This window comes from Leuciscus leuciscus, assembly GCF_965113295.1.
Source record: "Leuciscus leuciscus genome assembly, chromosome: 15".
Taxonomy (NCBI): Eukaryota; Metazoa; Chordata; class Actinopteri; order Cypriniformes; family Leuciscidae; genus Leuciscus; species Leuciscus leuciscus.
Window position 1 is genome coordinate 32868336 of NC_138739.1, and position 26428 is coordinate 32894763.

Below are 26428 nucleotides of genomic sequence, written 5' to 3' on the forward strand. Positions count from 1 at the left end.
CAGAATACTTAGCAAAAGTTGCTCCTGCTCCTAGCTCATAGACAGCTCCTACTCACACTCTCCGTCTCTGCAAGTTTCGGAAGAGAATGATTCAGATTTCTCTTGGCACAGCTACTAGTGGCGCTTTTCCACTACACAGTACCAGCTCGCCTCGGCTCGCCTCGCCTCGACTCGACTCGGCTCGCCTCGACTCGACTCTGTTTGGTTTTCCACTGTGTAAAAGTTGTACCTGTACCTGCTGAGGCTGAGGCGATACTAAAATGTGACGTGAAAGCACGGCAGACTGCTGATTGGTCAGAGAGAATCGTCACTATTCACTGCGTCATCATTGCACGCGCCAGACGGAGTATCCTGAATAAAAAACAGCAAAAACAAAAACATCCAAAAACAGCATACACTCGATTTCCTCCATTGTCCTGTGTGTGTGGGTAGCGGGTGTGTCTCGCGCGTCTCGCGTAAAAGATTAAGTCACGGCAGTTTCCTGCGGCGTCGCTATGACGACCAGGTACTATTGTGGAGGTACTATCTGCAATGGAAAACGGAGCGAAAAGCGAGCCGAGCCGAGCCGAGTTGAGTCGAGTCGAGCTGGTACTGGTAATGGAAAAGCGCCATAGAAGACAGAAAGGTTGCTCACGTCATCAAGCTCAGTTTGAGTCTGCGCAGTACGCTCAGCCATCAGGAAGTGAGTGCTTCTAATTGACTTCACTTTTCTCAGTTGAATCCAATGGGGTCGCTGTGTCCATTTCTTTTACTGTCTATGTTTTTTCATTTTTCATTTCATTTATTTATATATTCTCTTTTCATGGTAATGCAACATGAAATGCCACAACAACAATCCAACAAACACAACAAAAATACATTCCATGACAAAAAGAACAGGAGTAGGATGAAGAAAAAAAAATCTTTTAAACTCCTACCCCATTCTTATATTAAGAAAGTTACAAATTAGAGGACCTACTGTCTATGTCATACTCAGATTCTAGTCAGAATGTGAGTCTGAGGCCCTGTCCCAAATGGCACACTTCATATGCACTTTCAGTCTTGTGGACTTACAATGGCTGCTGCGTGCGTGTGTCTGTTAAGTCCATGAGACCGTAGGGTGTCCCATTTGTCATTTTAGGCCTCAGAAGGGTGCTCGCGAGCGCCCCCTTTGCGTTCGATATGCGCCCTCAATGCGCACTTTTGCCGAGCCCGCACTGATGCGGACTCCGCAGCAGACTTCGTCCCGACAGTCAAAGCAGCATTACGTCATGAAAGTGCGGACACATAGGAAGACCACGAGTGCTTAGGGTGCCATTTGGGACAGGGCCTGATACTGCTCCATAGAGAGCCTAAGTCCCTCCCCTCCGCTTCCGGCTCATGGGACCTTATTTCGGAAAAAATATGTATGGTAGTCAATGGCGAGAGACAACTTATCTTTTTATTCCGTCTGAACTGTGCCCTGAATTACACATATGATGTTTGTCAATTTAAAAGATAATTATGAAAGTCAAGAAAGTCGCAGTTTGTCATAAAACAGAAGAGTAACATTTAGTTTTATGTGAAAATCGCTCAATGAACTACATCTCTCGTCTCGCACTATGTACGTCACCAACATCGTATGTGTGCAGTCTGGTTCAAAACACTCAGGCATGACGCCATAACGTTACGATTATAACATAAGACTATAGAAAAAAATGACAGACGTTAGCTTCAGTAAAGTTACCTTCATTCATTGAGAGAAAAGGTATGACGTCACATGTGCGCCTTTTGGGTTTGTAGTCTTTGTAATTACGTATTTTCAGTCTTATACCTCAACAGTTCTACATCAAACTGCGACTTTCTTGACTTGTGTATCTTTTAAATTGACAAACATCATAAGTGTAATTCAGGGCACAATTCAAACGAGATCAAAATATTTGTTGTCTCTCGCCATTGACTACCTTACAATATTTTTCAGAAATAAGGTCCCATGGTGGTCCACCGGAAGGGGAGGGACTTAGGCTCTCTATTGGGCTGTGATTCTTCTTCTTCTTCTATTCCTTTCCGGCAGACTAGGCACTATTAGTGCATTGCTGCCTCCCACTGGTGATAAAGATAGTCTACATTAAGGCTCCCCTAGCCTATATTTTCCAATATATGCCTGCAGCCTTTAGGAAGTGAAATAGTTCCAATGCTCTTTCTGTTTGATTAGGACCATCACCCATCAGAGTTTTAACAGAGAATAAATCAACTCCCAGAACGTTTAGACCAATGAATCTCCTTTCCTCAGCATATCTCGGACAGAACATGATGACATGCTTGACAGACTCCTGTACTCCACAGACTTGACACTTGCCGTCCCTGTGCTTTCCCACCAGAAACAGCCCATTTGCCAATCCACAATGACCCAGTCTTAGTCTGGCCAACTTAATCTGATCCATCCGAGGCAGGATAATTGAATTCCCAGGGTTGCCTAGTGGTTTTATGTCATAGAACTTCCTCCCGCTAATGTCTTTACTCCACTCGTGCTGCCATTGTTGTGTCAGCCTTTCCTTAATGATACTACGGCATTCCAGTCTGTCAAATGGCACCTCCACCTCCACATTTTCACTAACTAAACTTGCCCTAGCAGCCTCATCAGCAGCCTCATTCCCCTTAACCCCCACATGTGCTGGAACCCACAAGAAACCCACACTACTCCCCCGCCTCTCTAATCAATAAACACTAGTTAAGATCTCCCCGACTAAATCTAATCTAGCCCCTCCTCTTTCTCCCCCTATCGCCATCAAGCCAGAAAGCGAGTCAGAACAAATGATGGCTTTCTCCACCCACCTTCTTCCACCCACCTCAGAGCCCATATGATTGCTACAAGTTCAGCTGTAAAGATTGAAAGACCATCAGGCAAACTATGACACTGTCTAACATGAAAATGCGGAATATATAAACCAAAGCCCACTTTCTTACTCTCAGGGTCTCTAGATCCATCTGTATAAATATCTATGTAGATATTCCATAAATTCCTAAGATGCTCCTGTACATAGTGAGCATTGGGCTGTGATTATGGGCCGTGTTTCAACCGAACCAGGGGCACGTTCAAGATCAAAACGGTGCGCAACGTTTTGCTACGGTTTCCGGGTTGAACGTCATGTTTCCTGGAAACGGCGTGCACCGGTGTGCAACGGGGTTTGAGATACGTTAGCTGTGTCCCAATGTGAAGGCTGCATCCTCCGAAGGCCGTATTTGAAGGCCGATTGGCCGCATTTGAAGGCCGATTGCGTCACAGCGGCGCGACGAAGGACGTCCCAATTCAAAGGCAGCATCCTTGGAAGGTCGCATTTGAAGGCCGATTGCGTCACCGCGGCGCGATGAAGGCTGTCCCAATTCAGTTCTGCATCCTCCGAAGTCCGTATTTGAAGACCGGTTGCGTCATCGCGACGCGACGAAGGCTACCCTGATTCAAAAGCGACGCCAAATGCGTCCTTCGTTTCACCGTGGCTGCGTTCCAGTCCACTTTTAGACACGCACTCGCAAACTTCCCTAAGCACTTCCCCTCGGGGGAATCCCCGCCGCCATTTTGAAGTGCGTTCCACTTCGTGAAGTGGACGAGGGAAGTTTAGATGGACAGACCCTCGTTCCCTCGATTTTGACCGAGGGAGCGAGTCTACTTCATATGTACACTTCAGGCACCTATATGTCCCACAATGCAGTACGATTTTTTTTTATTGAAAACAACCCAAAAACCATACATTTGGATGCTGCATTAAACAAATTCTTAAAGGGAAAACAAATGTAAATAATAAATAAACTCCACAGCTGATTCCAAGTGATCAAGGACTTAGGACGTTCCAATTCAGCCCATTGCAGTTTCCGCCAGTAGTGGGCACTCGCAATGACGTACATCCGAGTGAACGAGACGGAGGGAAGTTAGAAAGTGAAGGGCATGACAATTTTGGACTGGAACGCAGCCCGTGAAAGGAAGGATACATAAATGAACACTTAGCGGCCTATCCTACCCTATTCTACCCCATAAATCATTGCGCGCCGTTGACGACAGCATTTATTTATTTATTTTTAAAGGCGGTCGAAACTAGAGATCGGTGGTGGACAGCAAATTCACATTTAAATGTAAGTATTATGTTTTCATCTATTTAAATGGCTAGCGAAACCGAGTTAAAGTTTATTATAAATTTCATCTTAACTCCTTCGTCACCATTGCGTGGCTTCATTTGTCAGGTAGTTTGAGGCAAAACGTGTGCTAATATTAGTTTAACGACCTGTTTGTAATATTTGCACTAGTCTATCTCACTTGTGTATTATAAGAAATATCACTCACCCTATAAAGCCCACAACAAAAGCAGTTGATAAGGCAATGGGGTTTCACTTTTATGTGTTTTTGTAGTGCTGTCATGAAAGCTCTGTGGTTTTAACCAAATTTGAGTATATAGAAATATGATTTCTTAAGTATTTTGTATGCATGTCTTGATGTGTCATATTTTACAGTGTTAAGAATGCACTTAAGATTGCACCCCTGTGTTAAGCTTTTTTAGAGCAATTCAGGAGAAAAAAAATATTGTGTACAAATATCTGCAATGTAGCCTATTGTGCTGTTGTTGTTAACAAGCCATGGTTAATTTGCTCTGCCCTTAGGATTGCAAGTGTCCTGGGACAGGTGAGGGTGTGAGTAGGAAACCCACTGCTGAAACTTGGCCCTGGTTTGTCCTCAGGGCCCACGGTGAGGAGGAGCCAGCACCAGCAGCACCAGCACCAAGGCAGAGGCGAAGAGAGCAGGGAGAGGATGGACAGGCTGTTTTCTCTTCTTGAGAAAATGATTGAAAAATATATTTTTTTCTACATATTCTTTAACTTTTTTCACTATTTTTTAAAAGGAAAGAAAATCTGTACATTATTTTTATGTAACTTTAAATGTGTAAATAAAAGAGAATGAATTGTTCTGGACATTGTTTATTTTTTTGACAGTCATAATTTCTACATGAAACAAACTCTTGTATACCTTTTTTTTTTTCAAATAAAATTGGTAAATGAAAATCATTTGTTCCACGGCCTACATTAAAGTACTTTTTCCAACTATTAACAACATACGTTAAACATATCAAAATCAACAAACATTTACACAGTACATAAAATAAGAAAAAAATTATGTAGACTTTTATTTGAATTTATTAGAATAATAATTAGACTTTCAAAAAGAGTAATTTCTGAAAAAAGTACTTGTAATAACAAGTTTTTAGTATCAAGAGTAAATCTAGAGGTATGTATTCTGCAGGGGAAAAAACTCCTTGTCAGGGTTTTTATTATAGTTTGTATTTATATTATACTACTCCTGCATTTTATTTATGAATATTTTCAAGGTTGTTACATTATATACTTTTGTGTAGTTTAATGTAAAATCATATGTGAGGGAAAAAAGGTACTTCAGTAGGTTACTTCACATTTGTACGTGAATATTTAATGAAATATGCAGTTCCGAAAATTAAAGTCCCATATCAGTTTGAAAATTAAAGTCTCATATCTGTTTGATATGTCCCATATCAAAGGGCGCATCTGAAGCGCTCGGACCGGTCTAGCCTACAAGGACTGTTCTTGTCGCCTGGCAACCGTGACAGCTGCCGATGACGAGCGCGAGAAGTACTGGACCTTTTTTATATTCAATTGGGTTTTATATTCAAACAGGGCTAAACCAAAAATACATGACCTGGCAGCGCCGGGGCTGAAACATCCTCACCATGTCCTCCAGTAAAATATAAAACATAAAAATGACAATAGCCAATTCTGGCTCCATAGCTGTTTACTCAATTAGGCTATATCAAATGAATGATCAGGATGGCAGCTGTCCTCTCGCACCGTTGAGGAGCGGTGATCAGAAACACCTGGTTGCGCAATTAGGAAATCCTATGAAGGCTACATGGTGCGTCCTTCGGAGGACGCATAGGCTGCATCCTTGAAGTCTTCAGTCCTTCGAAGGATACAGCCTTCACATTGGGACACAGCTGTTTTCTCTTGTTTGGTGGGTGTGTCCGAACTGCAGTCCAATCAGAAGCGACATAAGCCCGCGGCATTAAAGTGAACTCGCACAATGGGTTCAAGGAAAGTAATTTACAAATGTGTTCGATGCAGCTCGGTATACGCAACAACTGAGGATTTTAGAAGAGATGTTTGTCGTAAGTTTTATTGTAAAAATATAGGATATCAACATGATGATGTAGTTGTTTATATTTTTAGCTTCATTGCAAGTGTATGACATTTGGTATAGAAATAAACAATGGTAATTAAGTGCTTTTCCTAAAAATGAGAAAGAAAATACAGGGTATTAAAACAGTATGAACTACAAATAAAGTCAGTATGTGAGGCTAAATAGATGTGTTTTAGTCTGAATTAGGTAAGATGTGTGCTTCCATTTCAGTTTCAGCAATCCCACTCGATTGGGATGTTCTCTTTTGTTCTGGGCGGCAAGTGCAGTAACTGTAACATCGGGCATATTTTGTAGTATTAAACACATATTTATACTGACTTCATCAGGCTCCGAAAATTCTTCACAAAGAATGGCCTTCTCAGCTGCCATAGTTGTAACTCTTGCGTCATCAGAACAGTGTGTTCAACTCATCACCGTTTCTGTTTAAAAAACGTTGTGCAACGTTTTGTCGGGGCTGAACGCAGCCCTGGCCGAACTTCCCGACCTAAAAATGTTGTGGGCGGGGCTAAGTTCGGCTGGCATCCAGTGCACTACGCTAAAACTATTTGGAATACAAACGAGAGTGGTTAATTATGATCGATGATAAATTAAAATAACATGATAACAAAAACCATAGACTGTAAAAAGACAAAAACCAGCATCAAGCGTAGGCTAACTGTTTTTGTGGGCTAGCTGATAACTGATTGCGGCTGACACAAAAACTTCACATTCAAGCTGAAAATGGCCGCATAAACTATACACATTTTATAAATCAATTTGACGATGGATATATTACCGTACATACATGAAATCCCTTTCTCTGCCATCACAAAATTTCAGAACGCGTGCTCCTGTAGGCTATTTTCTCTTTCGGCTGTTACGAATCAGAAGGGCGATGTTCGATTCGCGAATACATTACTCGAGAGTCGGTTCTTTTCAGAGGTGTTTGAAAATCGTTTTAATCTGAACAGCCATTACGCTCTGACTCGTTTGACGCAGTTTCTCAATAAAAGCATGATGGAAATAGGCTATGCATCCATACCACCACAGTTGTAGCCTAGCATATTTTTGAACGATAATTTTTAAAGCTGTGTCATGAAGTCTAGAGTCTGAAGCTAGTTTGGAATCATGAATGTATTGGATAGATGGGATTTTGTTTTCAGTACCAACTTATAGCCTATAGGCTACAGTCACATTAACTAACAACTTTAGCCTACAGGCAAGTTAGCCTACATCAACTTCAAGTGCTTTTAAAACACTAGCCTTTGTGTTTTACAGCGCTTTTTTGTTTTTAGTTTGTTGCAAAAGATTGTATTAATTTAAAATAAAGTAGGCTATAAAATACTTTTGGTTTGCAAAGCCCACTTCTTCTTTTTCTATTTTCCTAATAAAATAGGCTACACAATTGCATTATGTAGATTTTAGTTTTTTATCTTTCAAATTACATTCTGAAAATAAAACAACAAACCATGCACTCACAAAAAAAAAAAAAAAAATTGTTGCGCCCAAGTTTTCTATTAATACAGATTTCTAAATATTTCCGAATAAATAATAAAACATGCAGAATTGTCTTTTATTCCAGTCCACAAAATTCCCAAGTAGCCAGATATGAAATTTTTTTTTTTTTTTTTTTTTTTTTCATAACGATAAATTATTTGTTGGCTAGAATTGAATGAATGAATGAATGAATGAATGAATGAATGAATGAATGGAATCTTTATTTCGAACAATTAAAAAATGAATTAAACAAAAGACAGCAACACATGAAATATCCATCAATAAAATTAAATAATTTTCATAATAATCAAACTGTTCGAAAAGGGATAGGTAGAAGCCCTATAGGCTTATCAGGACCTACCCCCTGTAATACCCAAACCAAATCACAATCGAACAAGATAATCCAACATAACGTTTAAGATAATACAGAAAAAAATACTAAATTAAATGCTTATTCTTAATATTAAGATAAAGATAAAGAAGCATAAACAAAAACCATTATCAAGCAAGCTTTACAAGTTAAGAGTTATCATTCACCCTCACCACTTCTGTACTTATCAAAAATAAAACTTTTGTACCTTTTTTTAAATTGCAACATGTTAACACTTTGTTTGATCGAATTGCTCAGACTATTCCACAAAAGCACCCCACAAATAGAAATACACATGCTTTTGAGGTTTGTCCGAGTCCTATGTTGTCTCAAATTTAAATCCCCTCTCAAGTTATAACCCCCAACCCTATCTGTGAATAATTGTTATATGTTTCCAGGCAACTGTTTATTTATTGCTTTATAGATTAATTGTGCAGACTTAAATTTAACCAGATCATTAAACTTTAGAGTGTGCAATTTTAAATAAAGTAAATTGGTATGCTCATGGTATCCTACTTTATTTACGAACCTAATTGCTCTTTTTTGTATAGTGTTTAATGTTTGTAAGGTGGTTTTGTATGTGTTGCCCCAAACTTCTACACAATAATTTAAGTAAGGCAACACAAGTGCCACAAGTATATAAAGTGCTTTTTTACTCAATACATGCCTTGCTTTCCCCATTACTCCAATACTCTGCTCTACTTTTGTTCTAACAAAGTATTGTATATACTTCTTTAATTCTGTTATTAATACCAAAATTGTTTTGCATTGTCCTTGCTTTGACCAAGATCCTTTTTTGTGTTAAAAGTTGTCTTGACGTCACGTTTGATAAGTGTTCATCAATGATAAGGGGAAGGTTGTAAATTATGTTTAGGTAGCCTAATAGTTAAGCCGATAATTGGCTTAATAAATGTAGCCTACAGTAGGCTATCAAGTGAAACCATAGCCCATGCTAGTAGACAATATATAAATGTTTTGGTTGCACATTAATTTACAGTATGTGCACTTAATTGTAAGCTACAGTGTTAAGGTTAACATAAGGTAACTAGGTTAAGGTTATAAGTTTAGGGTTAGGTTGTTAGTATGGTTACTCAGTTACTGTAATATAGTATGTACATGGGGAACAGGACTGTAAAATAAAGTACTACTGCTACCAACGTTTTTTTCAATAATAACCCTATAGAACGTGTGTAGTTGCATACTTGTTCCCTTACCGACGAAAGGCCACGCCCTCTCCTTTTAACGCGTTGTGAGCTGAGGTGTGCGTGTGTTTTCACTGTTTGTTGAGACGGAGGAGCAGAGATGTCAGGAATTGCGGCGAAGCTCCAGCAGAACAGGGCTCGAGCAGCGGGCATCGGTACCAACGCTCAAGCGGTCAAATTCCTCAACCAGGACTTCGAGGCGCTCAAGCGCGAGTGTCTGGAGTGCGGACGCTTATTTCAGGATGACACGTTTGAAGCCAATACATCTGCGCTGGGGTTCAATGAACTGGGACCAAACTCCTCTAAAGTGCGCGGGGTTGAGTGGATGAGACCAAAGGTGGGTGTAATACAATAATTTTTATATTTCAAATATAAAAAAAAAATAAAAAAATAAAAAAAACACTGAAATTTCTCTGGTTAAACCTATTGTAGCTATTTTTTGATAGCTTTGGCATGGACATTTCCCTTATGTGCATGTTTGAAGTAAGCTATTCATACCCATAGTAACACATACTGGACATTCTTCTCAAACCTGGTTCAAATCTCAACTTCGACTACTTTTCTTACTGTTTTGCTCGAGGCCATCACACCTTGCTCATCTTGTCTTAGATGAGTTGTTCTGTTCGGTAAATATCTGGGTGTGTTCACTATCATTTGTTTTTTTGAGGCAACTGGAAGCTTCACTTGTCCATAGTTATTATAGGTCAGTCAGATAATTGTACTGAGAGATGATTGTGATTTCAGAAAAACAAATACACATCAATGTGTTTTCAAAAACCATCCAGCCATGAAAGAACAAAAAGTCCATGTAAAGCCATTACTTGTTAGACTGAACCTGACAAACTGCTTCAGTGCCAGACAGACCAGAAAATTATAGGAAGATATGCTCACCCAAGATCATTTTAAATTGTGCATGCACTGCTTTGTGAGCCGCGTTATGCATTACTGGTTGCCAGAAGACCTTTTAGAGTCAATTAGAGTAAATATGATCCTAACAGCTGGGATGATGGACGGTTATTGTTGTATTCAAGAATGGTGTCAGTTAGACTCTTTTTCCCAAGAGGTATAACTGTATTCAATCAATTTTTAGAATAAATATCGTGGCCTAATGGTTAGAGAGTCGGACTTCGGGTTTGATTCTCAATACTGGTTGGAAGTGACTGAGGTGCCCTTGAGCAAGTCACCTAACCCCCAATCGCTCCCCGGGCGCCACAGCCAAGTGGCTGCCCACTGCTCTGTGTGTGTGTGTGTGTGTGTGTGTGTGTGTTCACTACTCACTACTCCTAATGTGTGTGCACTAACTTGGATGGGTTAAATCAGAGGACAAATTCCGAGAATGGGTAACCATCCTTGGCCTTCACATGTCACTTATTACTTATTATTACTTATTAGAAAAGTCATTAGAAAACCTTTGAGATTTCTTGAGCACTCTGGCTATTAAAAAACACAAGATGCACTTGTCACTTTCCACAAATACACTTGTGTGTCCATTTAGGCTACTCAAGAAAACCTAGTGTTAAAGGTAACTTGTCCATCAGAGGTCTGACCTTAGTAAGCAACATTTAAAATCATACAAAAATATAGTAATTATAAAAATATAAAAATTTGTAATAATTAAAATGAAGACAATTTAATTAATATCAAACGTAAAAGCTAATATTTGTCTATATCCAACATTTTTCAACCCTGTTATGACTTGCCCCCTAATAGAACATGTCACATTCATTAAAATCATAACACTTAAGAAAAAACAACATTTGGTAGGAGGACAAAATAATCTAATTTTCATTGTCAATTTTTTTACACAAACTTCAGAGTTGACTGCTTAACCATCCAACCCTGTGACTCATGTTATTGTAATAAAAATGACTAATCAAATATTTTTCTTAAAGGTAAATGTATGTTAATCAATAACTATACACCGAATTATAAGCTAATTTTGCAACCCTGTTACTGCATTTCTCCCGTTATAGAAAATGTAACTTAAAATTTAAAGACATATAATTTGAACCCTAGATAAAACTAATTTTCAGTGTCAGTTTTTACACAAATTTCAGAGTTGATTGCTCAACCATTCAACTATGTTACTCAGGTTATTGTAATAAAAATAATCAAGCAAGTATATAGTTTTTAATTTATGGTAAATATAGGTTAATCAGTAACTACAACCAAAAAGAATAACCACAAAACATCTAGCTACTGAGTTATGTTTTATTTAAGCTAATTTTGCAACCCTGTCCTGCATTTCCCTCCTGTTATAAAAAATTAAACTTAAAATTGTAACACCCAAGAGGACATATCATTTGGACCCTTCCAATGGCGGGAAGATAAAATTACTTAATTTTCATTGTACATTTTTACACAAATTTCAGAGTTAACGGCTCAACCATTCAACCCTGTTACTCAGCTCATTGTAACAAAAATGACCAAGCAAATATTGAAATAACCACAAAATATCTAGCTCCTTCTGAGTTATGTTATTTAAGCAAAGCCCATTACTTGGCCCTATTTTGTTTCCTATTGTACGGAGCCATGTGTTTGATCATGTTGATTCAGCAATTAACTCATCTATTGTTAAAGTAAACCTGTGATTCATGTTTCTGAAATGCATGTTTTGTCATCCAGCAACTGACGTCCAACCCAACGTTCATTAGTGGAGGAGCGACCAGAACTGACATCTGTCAGGGTGCTTTGGGTGAGTCCATTTACCTGTAATATTAGCCTATTGTTGAGCTGCTGAAACTTTAGAAATGTTGATAACAAAAGATCATGTATAGAACTGCCTCATTTAGAATGGCCATCAGAAGACACAAAAGCATGTTTTCTTTTCTGGTTGAGGGAGTTTGAAAATCATCAGATTTGCACCGGGAAACACCCTGTTTTAACACACTAATTCAATATGATCCATTTGTATTTATTTATTACATTGTCTATTTCCTCATATCTGGGAATTATATTAATTGCATATCTTAAAGAACTATTCTGAAATGAAAATAACTACCAGGCTCAGTAGAATCTGTGGAATGGAACAGAAGTCCTATTGTAGAATATGGAAAAAGCAAAACCTATTTGTGTAGGTTGCAACTCTAAATCCCAAACAAACACATAAACACAACCTGTCCAAACCTGCTTTATTCCATACAACCCAAACACTTTTGTGCTTTCTTGGATCAAACACCACGGGTTTTCTCACATACAAACACTTTCACTCTATATGAAATTCTTTAGCACTGATAAGAATCACAATCATGCTTCATTTGGTGAATTGATGCCACATACGTCCGTGATGCAAATAAGTTCGCAAAGTGTGTAGGAGGAGCCGGAATAATATGAAAATTACATCACATCTCCCTACTGGTTTTCCAGGTGACTGTTGGCTACTAGCTGCCATCGCTTCTCTCACCCTGAACCAGGACGTCTTCGGCCGCGTCGTCCCATCTGGTCAGAGTTTTGACGAAGGCTACACTGGAATATTTCATTTCCAGGTTAATAGCCTCTCGTCACATAAAAGCCAACAAACCAAAAATATTACGACTGATTTAGCTTTTTTTATGGGCACTACCAATACAGATTATTTTAATGTTTAAGTGTCTGCTAACTGAGATCCTGAACCAATTTTGAATTTCCTTTTTCTTTTTGACATCCTATTAACATAATATACATTATATATTATATATTTATTTGCACACTCAGTATTGACATTGTTGTTATTTATGATAAACTGTCTCCAATCTTAAAGTAAAGGTTATTAAGCTACACATTTCCCTCTTAAAAATGATATTTGTTACCATACATTCAGAACCAGTTGCGCTGTTATATCTAATTGACATTTTCCATGAAGCCGTTTGTCAAATGTTCCATTGTTCACATATGTCCATTGTCTCTTCAGTTCTGGCAGTACGGTGAATGGGTGGACGTGGTCATTGATGACCGTCTGCCTGCAAGAAAAGGAGAGTTGCTGTTCGTCCACTCCGCCGAGGGCTCTGAGTTTTGGAGCGCTCTGCTGGAAAAGGCCTATGCAAAGTGAGTATTTGTAGATTCAAAGTATTTCTATCTCATTAGATTAGTTTTAGCCTCAAACTCATTTACACTAATAAAGAATAAAGAAATTAAGTGAATAACCTTTAATATCCATAGAACCTTTCCTTTCCACAAAAGGTTCTTTAGATTATTAAAATGTTCTTCATACTTAGACTCTTTACACCTGGTATTAAGATGCAGTTAGGTTGATCGAATCACAAGTGGACGACGCTAAATACAGGTGTAAACGGGGTCTAAAACGTTTTTAGCTTGTCCACTTTTGACCACTTCCAGAGGTAGTCGAAAACGCATTAGACCGGATTGCTTTCGTAGTGTAAACGCTCATGTGATCGAATGCGCCCAAACAGCCACAAAAGACCGTCTACTCTCCACTACTGACCTAACGCGTTAACATTATGGGAAGCGCACTAGCCAGACGGGATCTAAAGTTTGTTGGCTAAAGACCCAGGTTTAGTTTGAAGATAAAAACGTACCAAGCACAATATTGTCGGACCATTCCTGATTTCTAACACACACTCACCGCGTTCAGTCCTGCTTATGTTTATCCTTCGTCTCCGGTCGTGTTCATATGTAAATTGCTCTAGCTTATTTCATCCATTAGATCGAAAGATCCTAAAAAGCCTACATTTACCCGCCCATAGACCCTCCCCTCGAAGAAATCAGGACAGAAGTGGTCGAAAGTGGACAAATAGACAGAGTAAACGGGTATGTGTCTCCCTCGTCTACTAGTGATCCGATCGACCTAAACGCATCTTAATACCAGGTGCAAACAGGGCCTAAGAAAAATGCTTCTTTTAAAAACTTATCACTGAAAGGTTATTTTGGAATCCAGAAATGGTAATGGTATTTTAAAGAGTTTAGCTTGACTAATTAGAGTAGACGACCTCATAAATAAAAGCGAAAAACGACTTCCTTGTCCTCAGGCTGAACGGCAGCTATGAAGCTCTCTCCGGTGGCACCACCACAGAGGGATTTGAGGATTTCACCGGAGGCATCGCTGAGGTCCACGAATTGGCGAAAGCAAGTCCAAATCTCTTCAAAACCATCCAGAAGGCTTTGAGCTGGGGCTCACTGCTGGGCTGCTCAATTGACGTAAGAAACTTCATATTTATATGTGACCTTGTAATTATTAGCAGTTTGTAACCGGATCTGTTATTTTAACTGTCAGTGAACTGTAATTAAAAGTCATGTGTAACCGGTTCTGTTTTGTTTCCGTTTGCTGTAGATTACAAACACTGCAGATTCAGAGGCGATTACTAGTCAGAAACTGGTCAAAGGACATGCCTACTCTCTTACAGGAGCCGAAGAGGTCGGTGTTGGAGGAGTATTATTAAGCATTTCTATGTCATAGGTTTGCATAGATCATTAAATGTTGCCCGGTGTCTGCGCAGGTGGAGTACAGTGGCGAGTTAACCAAACTGGTCCGGATCAGGAACCCCTGGGGGCAGGTGGAGTGGACCGGACCCTGGAGTGATGGGTGTGTAAACCGGTGTTGGCAAATTGATTAGCACATAAAGCTATAATTCTGGAAGCCGTTTGAGGATAAGAGGTTATGCAGGTCGGTGTTGCGGAAAGTAACCACACCCACCTGTGGCTTCTCTCGGACATGTTTACTATGGGAGAGACCTGAGTTGCTATGGGAACTCTGTTTAAGCCCTTGTGCCCTCAGGTGTTGGAAGAACAGGTTCAGTGCCGCCCATCCTCCTTGTCACGCAGAGTACACCTAACAACTCAATAAAGCTCTTCCTCGTTTCACAACTAAATCAACAGACTATAACATACTTAACCTATTTACACTTGACTCATTCATTTTATTTATTTTTTATATAATTTATATTATAATTGTATATATAACATTTTATATATACTGTATAATATAAAATAATAACAATGAAAATAAAAAATGAAATAAATATTTTTAATAACCAAGGATGCATTAAATTGATCACAATTGACAGTAATATTAAAATAAATGCTGCTCTTTTGATCTTTCTATTCATCAAAGAATCCTGAAAAAAATTTATCATGGTTTCCACAAAAATATTAAAGGGATAGTTCACCCAAAAATGAAAATTTGCTGTTAATCTTGATGCTGAAAATTCAGCTTTGATCACAAGAATAAATTACATCTTAAAAAATATTACAATAGAAAATATTTATATTTATTTACAATATTACAATTGTAATCATATTTCACAATATTACTGTTTTTACTTTATTTTTTATTAAATAAATGCAGTCTTGTTGAGAATAAGAGACTTCTTTTAAAAACATATACAAATCTTACAGACCCTAAACTTTTGATCAGTAGTGTGTGTATACAGTACATACATAGAAAACAGCTTTTTTTCATGCTGGATTTAACTATTTAGCTATATAATGACCTGCTAATTCACTGAAGATCATGTGATTGGTCTATAGGTCGACAGAATGGCGTCAGGTCAGTGACAGTGACCGTGAGAAACTGAACTCCAAAGCAGAAGATGGAGAGTTCTGGTAATCTGCGAATGTTTTATTTATTCATTTTTTCTACATTTTTATTTAGCATTTTTCCTGTTCTGCTGTCTTAGATCTTTGACAAGATATATCTCTGCATTCCAGGATGTCATACTCTGATTTCCTGCGTCATTACTCGCGGGTGGAGATCTGTAATCTGACCCCTGATGCTCTGTCAGATGAGAGCGTCAATAAGTGGGCGCTGTCTAAGTTTGATGGCAACTGGAGGAGAGGATCTACTGCTGGAGGCTGCAGGAACTTCCCAAGTAATTAACTGAATCTACTGCCTGATATATTACATTATATCATTTTATATTATTTATGGAAGTGAATCTTTTACCAAGAATACAAAAAAAAAAGAATACTAAAAACAACAAAAAGCTAAACAAAATAATACTAAACAAAATCAACAAAAAGGAAAACAAAAGAATATAAAAAACAACAGCAAAAAAACTTCAAAAAAAATCAAACAAAAACAACAGCAAAAAAAACCTAAAGAAAAACAACTAAAAAGAAAAACAACAACAAACCAAAACAACAGCAAAAAACAAAAAGATACTAAACAAAAAAAGCAAAACAAAAGTAGGCCTATACTCAACTAAAACAACAGCAAAAACTAAACAAAAAACATTTATGGGAAAAAATAAACAAAAACAACAGCAAAAAACAAAAAGATACTAAACAAAAACAGCTAAAACAAAAATATATTCAAATAAAACAATAGCAAAAACAAAACAAAAATAAATAAATAATAATAATAGGAAAACAAAAGTATATGAAACAAACAACAGTAAAAAACAACAACAAAAGGTTATTTTACTAAAACAACATACAAAAACTAAATAAAAAATAAACAAAAATAAATAAAAATAAAATAAAAGAATATTAAACAAAAACAACAGCAAAAACAGAATTTTTTTTTATTTTACTAAAACAACATACAAAAACTAAATAAAAAATAAACAAAAAGAAATAAAAATTAAATAAAAGAATATTAAACACAAACAGGAAAAACAGAAACAAAAGGATTTTCAACTGAAACAACAGCATAAAAAACTAAATAAAAAAAGAAACAAAAACAACAAAAAATAAAACAAAAGAATTACAAACAAAAACAACAGCAAAAAAATACAAAAAATAAAAACAGCTCAAAACAATAACAAAAACAAAAGTATACAAAAACAACAACAGCAAAAAAAAAAAGAAACAAAACAAAGGATATTCAACAAAAACAACAGCAAAAAGTAAATTAAAAAAAGAATACTAAACAAGAACAACAATAAACAGTCAAACAAAATAATACTAAACAAAAAGCATTTTGTGTTTAATATTTTAAAGTACCATTTATTACAACAGAAGCCATGTGTTTGACCTCGCTTTGTTCCTGGCAGACTCTTTCTATATGAACCCTCAGTTCTTGATCAAGCTGGAGGAGGAGGATGACGACCCGGCCGATAATGAAGTGGGATGCAGCTTCGTTGTGGGACTGATCCAGAAGAACCGTCGCAAAATGAGAAAGGTGGGAGAGGACATGCACACCGTTGGCTTCGCCATCTACGAGGTGAGCAGCCTAACACTGTCTACACACTGGAAGTTTACTCATACAGGTCTGATTCACTTTCCAGCTTATTCTGGCCAAGAACAGTGATAAGAACTGATTATTTCACAAACATAAATCTCTCTTATTGTTGTCCACAGGTTCCTCAAGAGGTATGGACTGCACATACTGAAGCACAAAATGACCAGAAATACAGTACAAATTCCACTAGTGTATTTATTAGTTCCTCTTAAAGAGACAGTTCACCCAAAAATTAACACCAAAAATAAAATTTCTTTTTGAAACATTCTGTTGTAGTTTGTTGGGCAGAGGAACGCCCACTTGGATCGTAACTTCTTCGTGCGACATGCCTCGGCTGCCCGTTCTGAGACCTTCGTCAACTTACGGGAGGTGTGCTCTCGTTTCTGTCTGCCCCCCGGCGAGTATCTCATCGTCCCGTCCACCTTTGAGCCCAACAAAGATGGAGACTTCTGCGTGCGCGTCTTCTCCGAAAAACAGGCAGAGTTCCAGTGAGTTCCTGGATTATTCTGGCTCACAATACTTAGATTAGTCCTAACGAAAGTTTCTGTCTCCTCACTGAAATGTGTTTGTTTTTTAGAGAGCTTGATGACCCTGTCGAGTGCAAGGTTCCAGAGGTACATTTTTTGCACCATGTTCAATATGAATATAATACTGTATTATGACACAAACATGCATTATTAAAAATGTTATCGTGCAGATTGATGTGAAAGAGGGGGATATTGACAGCCGGTTCAAGACTCTGTTTGGACAGCTTGCCGGGGCCGTGAGTATTAATTCAAATTTATTTGTATAGATATAGAGTATTACAGGATAATGAGTTAATTTATGCTATTTTGGTTCATATTAATTTCTCTAAACCATATCCAATATTTTTTCCTTCCACAAGGACGCTGAAATCTCACCATTTGAGCTGCAAAATATCCTGAACAAAGTGATATCTAAACGTAAGCTTTTTGACACTTTTTACAGGCCAGATTATTTTGTAAAATATGTAGTAAGTCATTTATTTATATATTAATATAATGAATTAATATAATTTGTGATTTATTTAAAAAAAAAACAACAACATTACAACAATAAATAAATGTCAATAGATAAATTATATATATATATATATATATATATATATATATATATATATATATATATATATATATATATATATATAATGTATTTACATTTATTTATTGTAGTGTATATATATATATATATATATACTACAATAAATAAATGTAAATACATGAGATATATATATATAATTTATTTATTTATTTACATTTATTTATTGTAGAATATATATATATAGAGAGAGAGAGAGAGAGACAGATACTGTGTTAGAATATATATATATACATTATTGACCACTTTTTTTCTTTCTTTTTTTTTTAAGGCAAAGACATTAAAACTGATGGATTTAGTTTGGACACTTGCCGCAACATGGTCAACTTACTGGATGTATCCTTTTGAATAAATGCACAAGATTTGATGGACCGGACCAGTTTTACTAAAATAATTCGAAATGACGCAAAGAACGTTTGGTTGATGTATTTCTACTAGTTGTTCCAGTCTATTCTTTCCTTTATTGATGTCTCAGAAAGACGGCAGTGGAAAACTGGGCTTGACTGAATTTAAAATTCTCTGGACTAAAATTGAGATGTACCTGGTATGCTTTCATGTGTCTATCATTTTCATTTTTTGTACAATCCAACTTCGAAAGCAACATTTTATATATATATATATAAAATGTCGTAACATTGCGATCCGCCTGTGTTTGCTTCTCTAGGACATTTACTGTAAAATTGACATCGACAAGTCAGGCACAATGAGCTCTTCGGAGATGAGAGGAGCCGTAGAGAAAGCAGGTCAGATCTTGTGTCTTAAAGGTACAGTTCAGCCAAAAATGGCAATTCTGTTATCATTTAATGGTGTTTTTTTGTACAGGCTTCTCTCTGAGCAACCCTCTACACCAGATCCTGGTGGCGCGCTACAGCAACTCCGATCTCACCATCGACTTCGACAACTTCGTGGGCTGTATTATGCGTCTCGAATGCATGTTCAGTGAGTGTCTGATAAAGAGCGCCATTTGAATAAAGACTGATATGTAAATTGTGCATTTATATCTAAATTCTCATTTGCAGAAATATTTAAAATGCTGGACAAGGACAAGAATGGCACAGTAGAGCTGAACATGATGGAGGTTGGTGTCTTTTTAGTCATGCGACACACAGTGAAACTTCTAGGATGATCTAGAATCATGGCATGTTTATGAAGAAAAACATTTTTGTTCAGTTATCATCTTGTTGAATTTCCATTTTGCCCAAATGATGAGTCAAAAAAGACTATTGTTGTATTACTTTATGACTGTAATTCTAATTCATATCTCTACACTCGTAGAAAGGAAGGTTCAAGGGTTCTTGACTCAGTTTTGTTTAATGGGTTATTTCATTTTTTTCTAAGTTTTAATGTATGTTTATGAGCTGTTTAATTCATAAAATTTCATTGAAATAAAAAATGAACTAAAACAAAATTAAATAATTAAAACTAAAGTATTTCTGAATAGTGTTAGACCTACCCAAAAACTTTTCTCTTTATTTGTATCTTTATTATTTTGTATACATTTTTTGCTACTTTTTTCAATTTAATTCAAAGACTGAAATCAAGCTTCCTTGTGTTGTGTAAACTCTTAAAAACAAAATTACCGAATTGTAAAAACACAATGAGTGAGCAAACATTTAGGTGAGATAAATGTAATTAAAAAAAAAAAAAAATTTTTTATATCATCATAAATATCATTATCGCAAATATTCTTGAAATATCATGATATAATTTTGAGGCTATATCGCCCACCCCTACAGAGAATGAGCGAAAAAAAACATTGACAGCCAATCAGAATCCATCCTGCTTTAAGAGCTTGAGCATTTAAAGCGAAAGATGACAAATATGCAGCGCACGCTTATAATAAACAGAACAATATCATCCGCAGGTGTGGACGCTAATATACTTATTGTTATAGTTATCATTTTTGGACTTAACAGTGTAGAAAATGGAAGGTCAAGTTGAGCGCATTGCATTGTGGGATACAGTATTCCATCTTTCTATTCAATGCACAATACAGATAATGTGCTTACTGTGCACAGTATATACTACACTGTAAAAAAAAATATGATCAATAAGTTATGACAACATATGTTTTTACATTGCTTTAACTCATCAAAATAAGTTATACTAGATTAGTGAGTTTAATGTAATTTAAGTTGAAATGACTTAAACATCCAAGTTGGTTGTACTTAAAAATGTAAGGCAGCAGTGTATATACTGCAGCAACAGTTATAAAATGATGTTACACTGTAAAAAATTTGCTGTAGTTATGCAGCTGTTTGCCAGTAACTTACTGTAGATTTAAATGTATGTTATTTACTGGCAACAGTTTGTTCAAAGTTAAATGAACATTAAACATGAACAAGTCTTTGTCTTTACAGAATAAAATTATAAAATAACAATCTAATGCAAAACATTCTGGGAACCAGAAATCTTCATCAACCTTTTTCTGTTTTTTTTCCTTTAGATTTTGGTTCCCAGAATGCTTTGCATGAGGCTGTTATTTTAGTTTTATCCTGTAAAGATAAAGACTTGTTAATGTTTAATGTTCATTTAATTTTTTGAACAAATTGTTGCCAGTAAATAACATCAATTTAAATCTACAGTAAGTTACTGGCAAGTAGCTGCCAGTAATACTGTAATTTCTACAGATTTTTCTAACAGTGTATGCTCCTCCAAATATATCGCTCCCAGTCGATTGACTCTGAAATGTATTTTGTCTCCCTCTCTAGTGGCTGAATTTTTCCATGCTTTGAGGAAAATGAGCAGATTCTGGACCGCTGGGAGGAGATCTGACCAGTTTCTTATGCATCGCTCTAACATTGACATCTACTGGAATTACTAAGAGACAGAAGGAAAAAAGAAAAACTGATGTCGCTATTTGTGTCATAATGTGAAACGCAATGTAATGCTATATATAGTTCTCCAGACTCAGGGCTGCATCAAACTGATCATCACCATCTTCATATAGTAAAAATGGGTTTCTGTGCAGTTAATAGAAATCATATTATGGTGGTTCAGCTTGGTAGTTATTGGTAGGTATTACTATAAAGAATACTATGATAAAAGAATAATACTATGATGATAGATGACAAAAATATGTTAGATACAAACGACTATTTTATGTTTCTATTTCTAAAAATGTAATCATGAACGCAAATAAATTGTCTGACTTTAAGGACACTGTTAATGACAGCAGCACTTCTTTCTACAACAACAACAACAACAACAACAACAAAGATCTAGCCAGATGAAGAATCTCCTTAGTGAACAAAACCTGCTGGGGGGGGGTTCACCTTCCATTAAAATACACACACACACACACACACACATGCATGTGTGGTCCAGGTAAACCCTACGTTATTGGGTCAAAATGTCCTCACAAGGATAATGATACCATTAATTTCTTGCTTAGCAAGAATCAAAACAGCTTATAAATCATACAAAATTATGTAAAAAAAAAAAAAAAAAAAAAGATAATGTGCATAAATGTGCGTCTCTATTCTTCTTTATAAAACTTGAATGCCAGTTACGATTTCAAGTGATTGTAACAATTTCAATCGATTGTACTTACATTCACAAATCAAAAGCCGTCCGTCCATCCATCCAATCCTCTCACAAAGAATATCCCAGCATCTCAGGCCGCAGGTGGGGAAAACACCCTGGACAGGGGCCAGTCCATATTAGCAGGGTTCTCCAATTCACCTATCCTGCATGTCTTTGGACTGTGGGGGAAGCTGGAGTACCCGGAGGAAACCCATGCTAACACTGGGAGAACATACACAGAAAGGCCTCCCGTCCCAGCCAGAACTCGATCCGGGGACCTTCTTGCTGAGAGGTGAAGCCTCCCCAAAATTAATAGCCAGGATATTTTTTTAATATAACTCAAATTGTATTCGTCTGAAAGAAGGATGTCATATACACCTTGGATGGCTTGAGAGCATGGTGTAATTTTCATTTTTGGGTGAACAAACCCTTTAATGCACACAAACTCAGATATTTTCCTCTGTCGCGAATGACCTGCAGAGGGCAGCAGATGAGATCTGATACAAATAGAAAATACTCTTGTTTTTTTTGTTTTTTTGCAGAAGTTGTATGATCTGTCGAGTTAAAGCAATATCACATGAGCGAGAGCAGCTATACTGAATATTAGACTATGTAGTGCAGCAGCTAATATGACATCTAAAATATTAGTAGGTAATGTTTAAATGATTCAGAGCTCCAGTGAACACAGCACAGGTGTGACCAGTGGGTTTGAAATGAAATATAAACAAGCACTTATGGTTGTGGTGTTCAGGGACCTGTTTCAGAAAGGAGGTTCAACCAGAGCCCGTCTACGGAGAGCCTTGGCACTTCCTATTAGCCCCATTGTATCGATCTTGGTTGCAGTTCCATTAGAATTCCACTGGAGGTGATCGCGGGCGAGTGCAGACTGAATGAGAGTCTATGGGGCTAGACGGCTAAATGTGTCTCTTTCACCCGATTGCCGTTGAGAAATCTCAGATTTTATTGTAGGTTTTGCAAGTTCAACATGGGTTATAGGTCGAAAGTTGAATGAACGAGTACTTATTTCTTTTCGATTTCTTACAGTTTGAGTTGTTGTTGCCCATAACACGCTAGCATTCTGCTAATGACGTCAAAATTCTGACGTCATTGACATTTTAAAATACTTTTTAAACCAAATAAGTGACTCTAAAAAATCTAACACCCAGCAATGTGTAATTTCTTTGCATCTCCTTTCGAATACAACATTCAAATTACTAGACAAAAAATTATATCCTGAGAAAAGTGGATTTTGAGGGTTTTTCGCCATAGACCTCCATTCATTCTGCACTCGCCTGCGAGCGCCCCCGCATGGACAGAGACGTGTTACTGCAGCCAGTCCAGAAACCGGAAGTAAGCAGAGAGTGCCAATTCTCTTCCTATTAGACATTCTCTGGTTCAACCAACTCTGAGTTAAAACTTGAACTCTGAGTTGACTTACCCTGAGATGGGAAACTCTGAGTTTTCGGTTACAGAACAGCTGAAATGAGTTAGTTCAATCAACTCTGAGTTGACTGACTCTGAGTTAAGCGCGTGCACCACAACTATAAAAAGCCATTATCAATGGAGCACAGATATTATGAGTCACCATGGCAACAGCGCCAGACATAAAGAGGTCTGCATTTTAATTAGTTATACAGTGTTGGGTGTAATTAATTACCAAGTAATCTAAATACTGCAATTTAATTAAAGAGATTACTCTTAATTCTTCTGTAATTTAAAGTAAAATCTGATGTAATTGCATTAGACTATAGAACAATTCTGTATATTTAACATACATTTTTAAAAGGTATATTTTTAATGTAACCTTCTCCCTCTACACACTTTGGTCAATTCAAGAATAATTCATGCAATTGTATATTGTTTATTTGAAAGCATTAAAAGGGCAGTTTCTTGTCTCTCCTTGTATTGTTCAAGTGGTTGAGGTTGATATGGGATTTAGTAATTAGTAATAAGTAGACATTAATCTAATTACACTGTTGAAGATGTCATTTGTAGTTAGTAATACAAGTAACTTACTCAACTGTTATAATATCAGAGGTGAAAGAACAGTGTGTTATTCAACCTAATTTTAATTTTCATGTAGGTACAATCCTGCAGGCATTAAAAGAACATGGCAGCAGATGAAAATGAAATATAAAAACATAATTCAATTAGGTAAGGCTTGAGCATATCATGGGTGTAGGCTACCTGACTTTACATTTGACATAAATAACTAAATAGCATCCAGTGTCTAGCAGTGCAGCAGAATTTTGGGCTGAGGGAATTCCTGGAGGGACTTCAGAGCCAGTCACTCCCGAAGATCCAAGGGCCTTCATAAAATCTAAGAGGTTTACATGTGTCATTTTTTATATAGGCTATATTTATTATAAATATATTTCCATTTATTTTACTTTGGGTTGGGTTTTTTGTTGGTACCGACATATTCTGATGGTAATATCTGTCTTTTGGAGCCTCCTGTCCCAACAGAACCAGGCAGTTGTAAGTCGCCTACTCAATACACCAGAAATTATGATAAATAGTGTTATAAAGTGTACTCAACCAAATGCTCATCTTCACATGACAATGAGGATAAAGAGTTTCTGCTGCCACAGAGAGGTAATGTTAATATTATGTGTCTACACATCACACAATCTACACATTCAGATTTTTTTCACATATTTATGTGGAGTAGCCTATAGAATACAAGTTTATATCCAAGTATAAACGGGTATTCTTATCTCCTCCCTCTGAGTATAAGTTACCTCTCTTTCAGAAACGGGCTTGACTTACTCTGCTTTCTCAGGTTTAACATACCTCCCATTCTGAAACAGAAAACTCAGAGTTTCCCTCATTTCAGGGTTAACATACTCAGAGTTTTCACTTAACCTCCTTTCTGAAACAGGCCCCAGGTGTCCACATACTGGCCATGTAGTGTTGTTGTGACAGGTCTTTCAAGACTTTCAAGACTCTCACAATGAGGTAATTCTCGTCTTTCCTGCTGACAGTGACACAGGGGCGGATCAACATGAGGGCTAGGAGTGGACCCGAAATTGGCTATAGAGGGACGGAAAAATAGGCAACTGGGAGAACCTGAACTTTTCCCCAGTGTGCCAATCGCCAAAACACCACCATGCAACATATTAAACTATCAGGATCTGAGTGAGAGAGGAACCAAATGCAGGACGTGCAGTGAGTAGATTTGATTAAAAATGCAGCAGACAGGACACAAGTAGGTGTGGCGTGAAACAAACGCCAACAACTGGGAAGCGAAGAAAAACCGCTAGAACCAGTCCCAGGGTGCAAAGAACTTAAAGGGATGGTTTGGAGTAAAATCAACCACGGGTCCTTTGCACCATGACCTCAAGCCAAACAACCCCCCAGAAGCCTTTTTTCCCTTGGTCGAACATTATTAAAGTTAGAGCTTATTTAGAGAAATCAGCCGGATGGCTTAGTGCAGGCGCTAATGGATCCTAGGCTGTATCTCATAAATTACCCCACTAATAATGCCCGGAATGGTACCAAACTTCTACAGTAGTACAAATAGGTTCTGTACTCATAAAACGAGGCATTGGAAAGTTTGTAAGTACATCAGGAGTTTATTTAAATAACACTTGCCTGATGGCTAATGCTACCGCTAACCCGCACGTCGAGGTCACTTCAGTGATTAGGGAAAAGCACGTAAAAGTCCTGGCAGAAAGCGATGCATAAGGATATAGTGTAATGACGCCCAGTTCCAGGAATGCACTAATATTTTGTTGGTAGTACCAGTTTGCAACAATTATTAGTTAACACTAAGTTGTCAACACTTCGGAAAAAATACAATGAAAAAAATTCTGCCAGGACTTTCTGCTCCGAACCATCCCTTTAAGAACTGGAGAGGATGTGGCAACACAAGACATATAGTTGTGGAGAAGCCCAGACAAGAACACAATGAACCAGAGTGTGAACTGATACTTGATCACAGATACTATACCCGCTAGGTAAAGGAAACCAGTGGGAAGTCTCAGGATAAATTTCAGGAGAGCACAACACAACAGGACTTAACAAGACAAGACTTGTAGATAAGTGATGACTTGTTATGCAGTTAGTTATGGTATTTGATGGTTGTAAGTTAAGGACATGTATGGTCATTCCAGTCTCCTGGAGGGTTTCCCTGGAGATAAACAAGTTCATACTGGTTGAGTGATGGGGGTCCTCTGGAATAGATAATAAAAGATGTTGTTCCCCAGCAAACAAAAGCCTCCATGTCTATAATACCTGCAAGACTCAAGATCACAAGGACAACACAATGGGAAGAGGCAGCAAGAGAACGCACAAAATAATAAATAACTGATACAAGAAGTAACAAAAACACAAGATAAGAACAAAAGAGAAATGAACAAATCTAAAAGCAAATAACTACATTATACAAAACAAAAATAAAAGGGAAATATACAAGGCTGACAGAAATTGCTAAAGAAAGAAAATAA

General features: G+C 37.2%; 1 protein-coding gene across 2 annotated transcripts; it reads left to right on the top strand.

Annotated features, from left to right (window-relative positions):
* The first annotated feature begins 9262 nt into the window (after positions 1–9262).
* capn2l (calpain 2, (m/II) large subunit, like) lies at positions 9263–21624 on the top strand. Of its 2 annotated transcripts, XM_082138297.1 has the most exons (21): positions 9263–9557; positions 11846–11915; positions 12587–12705; positions 13110–13243; positions 14185–14353; positions 14487–14570; positions 14653–14738; positions 15683–15757; positions 15863–16023; positions 17149–17318; positions 17456–17467; positions 17613–17824; positions 17914–17950; positions 18034–18099; positions 18223–18280; positions 18727–18791; positions 18931–18999; positions 19120–19198; positions 19278–19394; positions 19475–19533; positions 21167–21624. In XM_082138297.1, exons 1-21 carry the CDS (start codon positions 9321–9323, stop codon positions 21188–21190), a joined length of 2103 nt encoding a protein of 700 aa, XP_081994423.1. In that variant the 5' UTR covers positions 9263–9320; the 3' UTR covers positions 21191–21624. The 2 variants fall into 2 exon arrangements, with proteins under 2 accessions (XP_081994423.1, XP_081994424.1); XM_082138298.1 differs by lacking the exon at positions 17456–17467 and having other exon boundaries at positions 9264–9557.
* The last annotated feature ends 4804 nt before the right edge of the window (positions 21625–26428 follow it).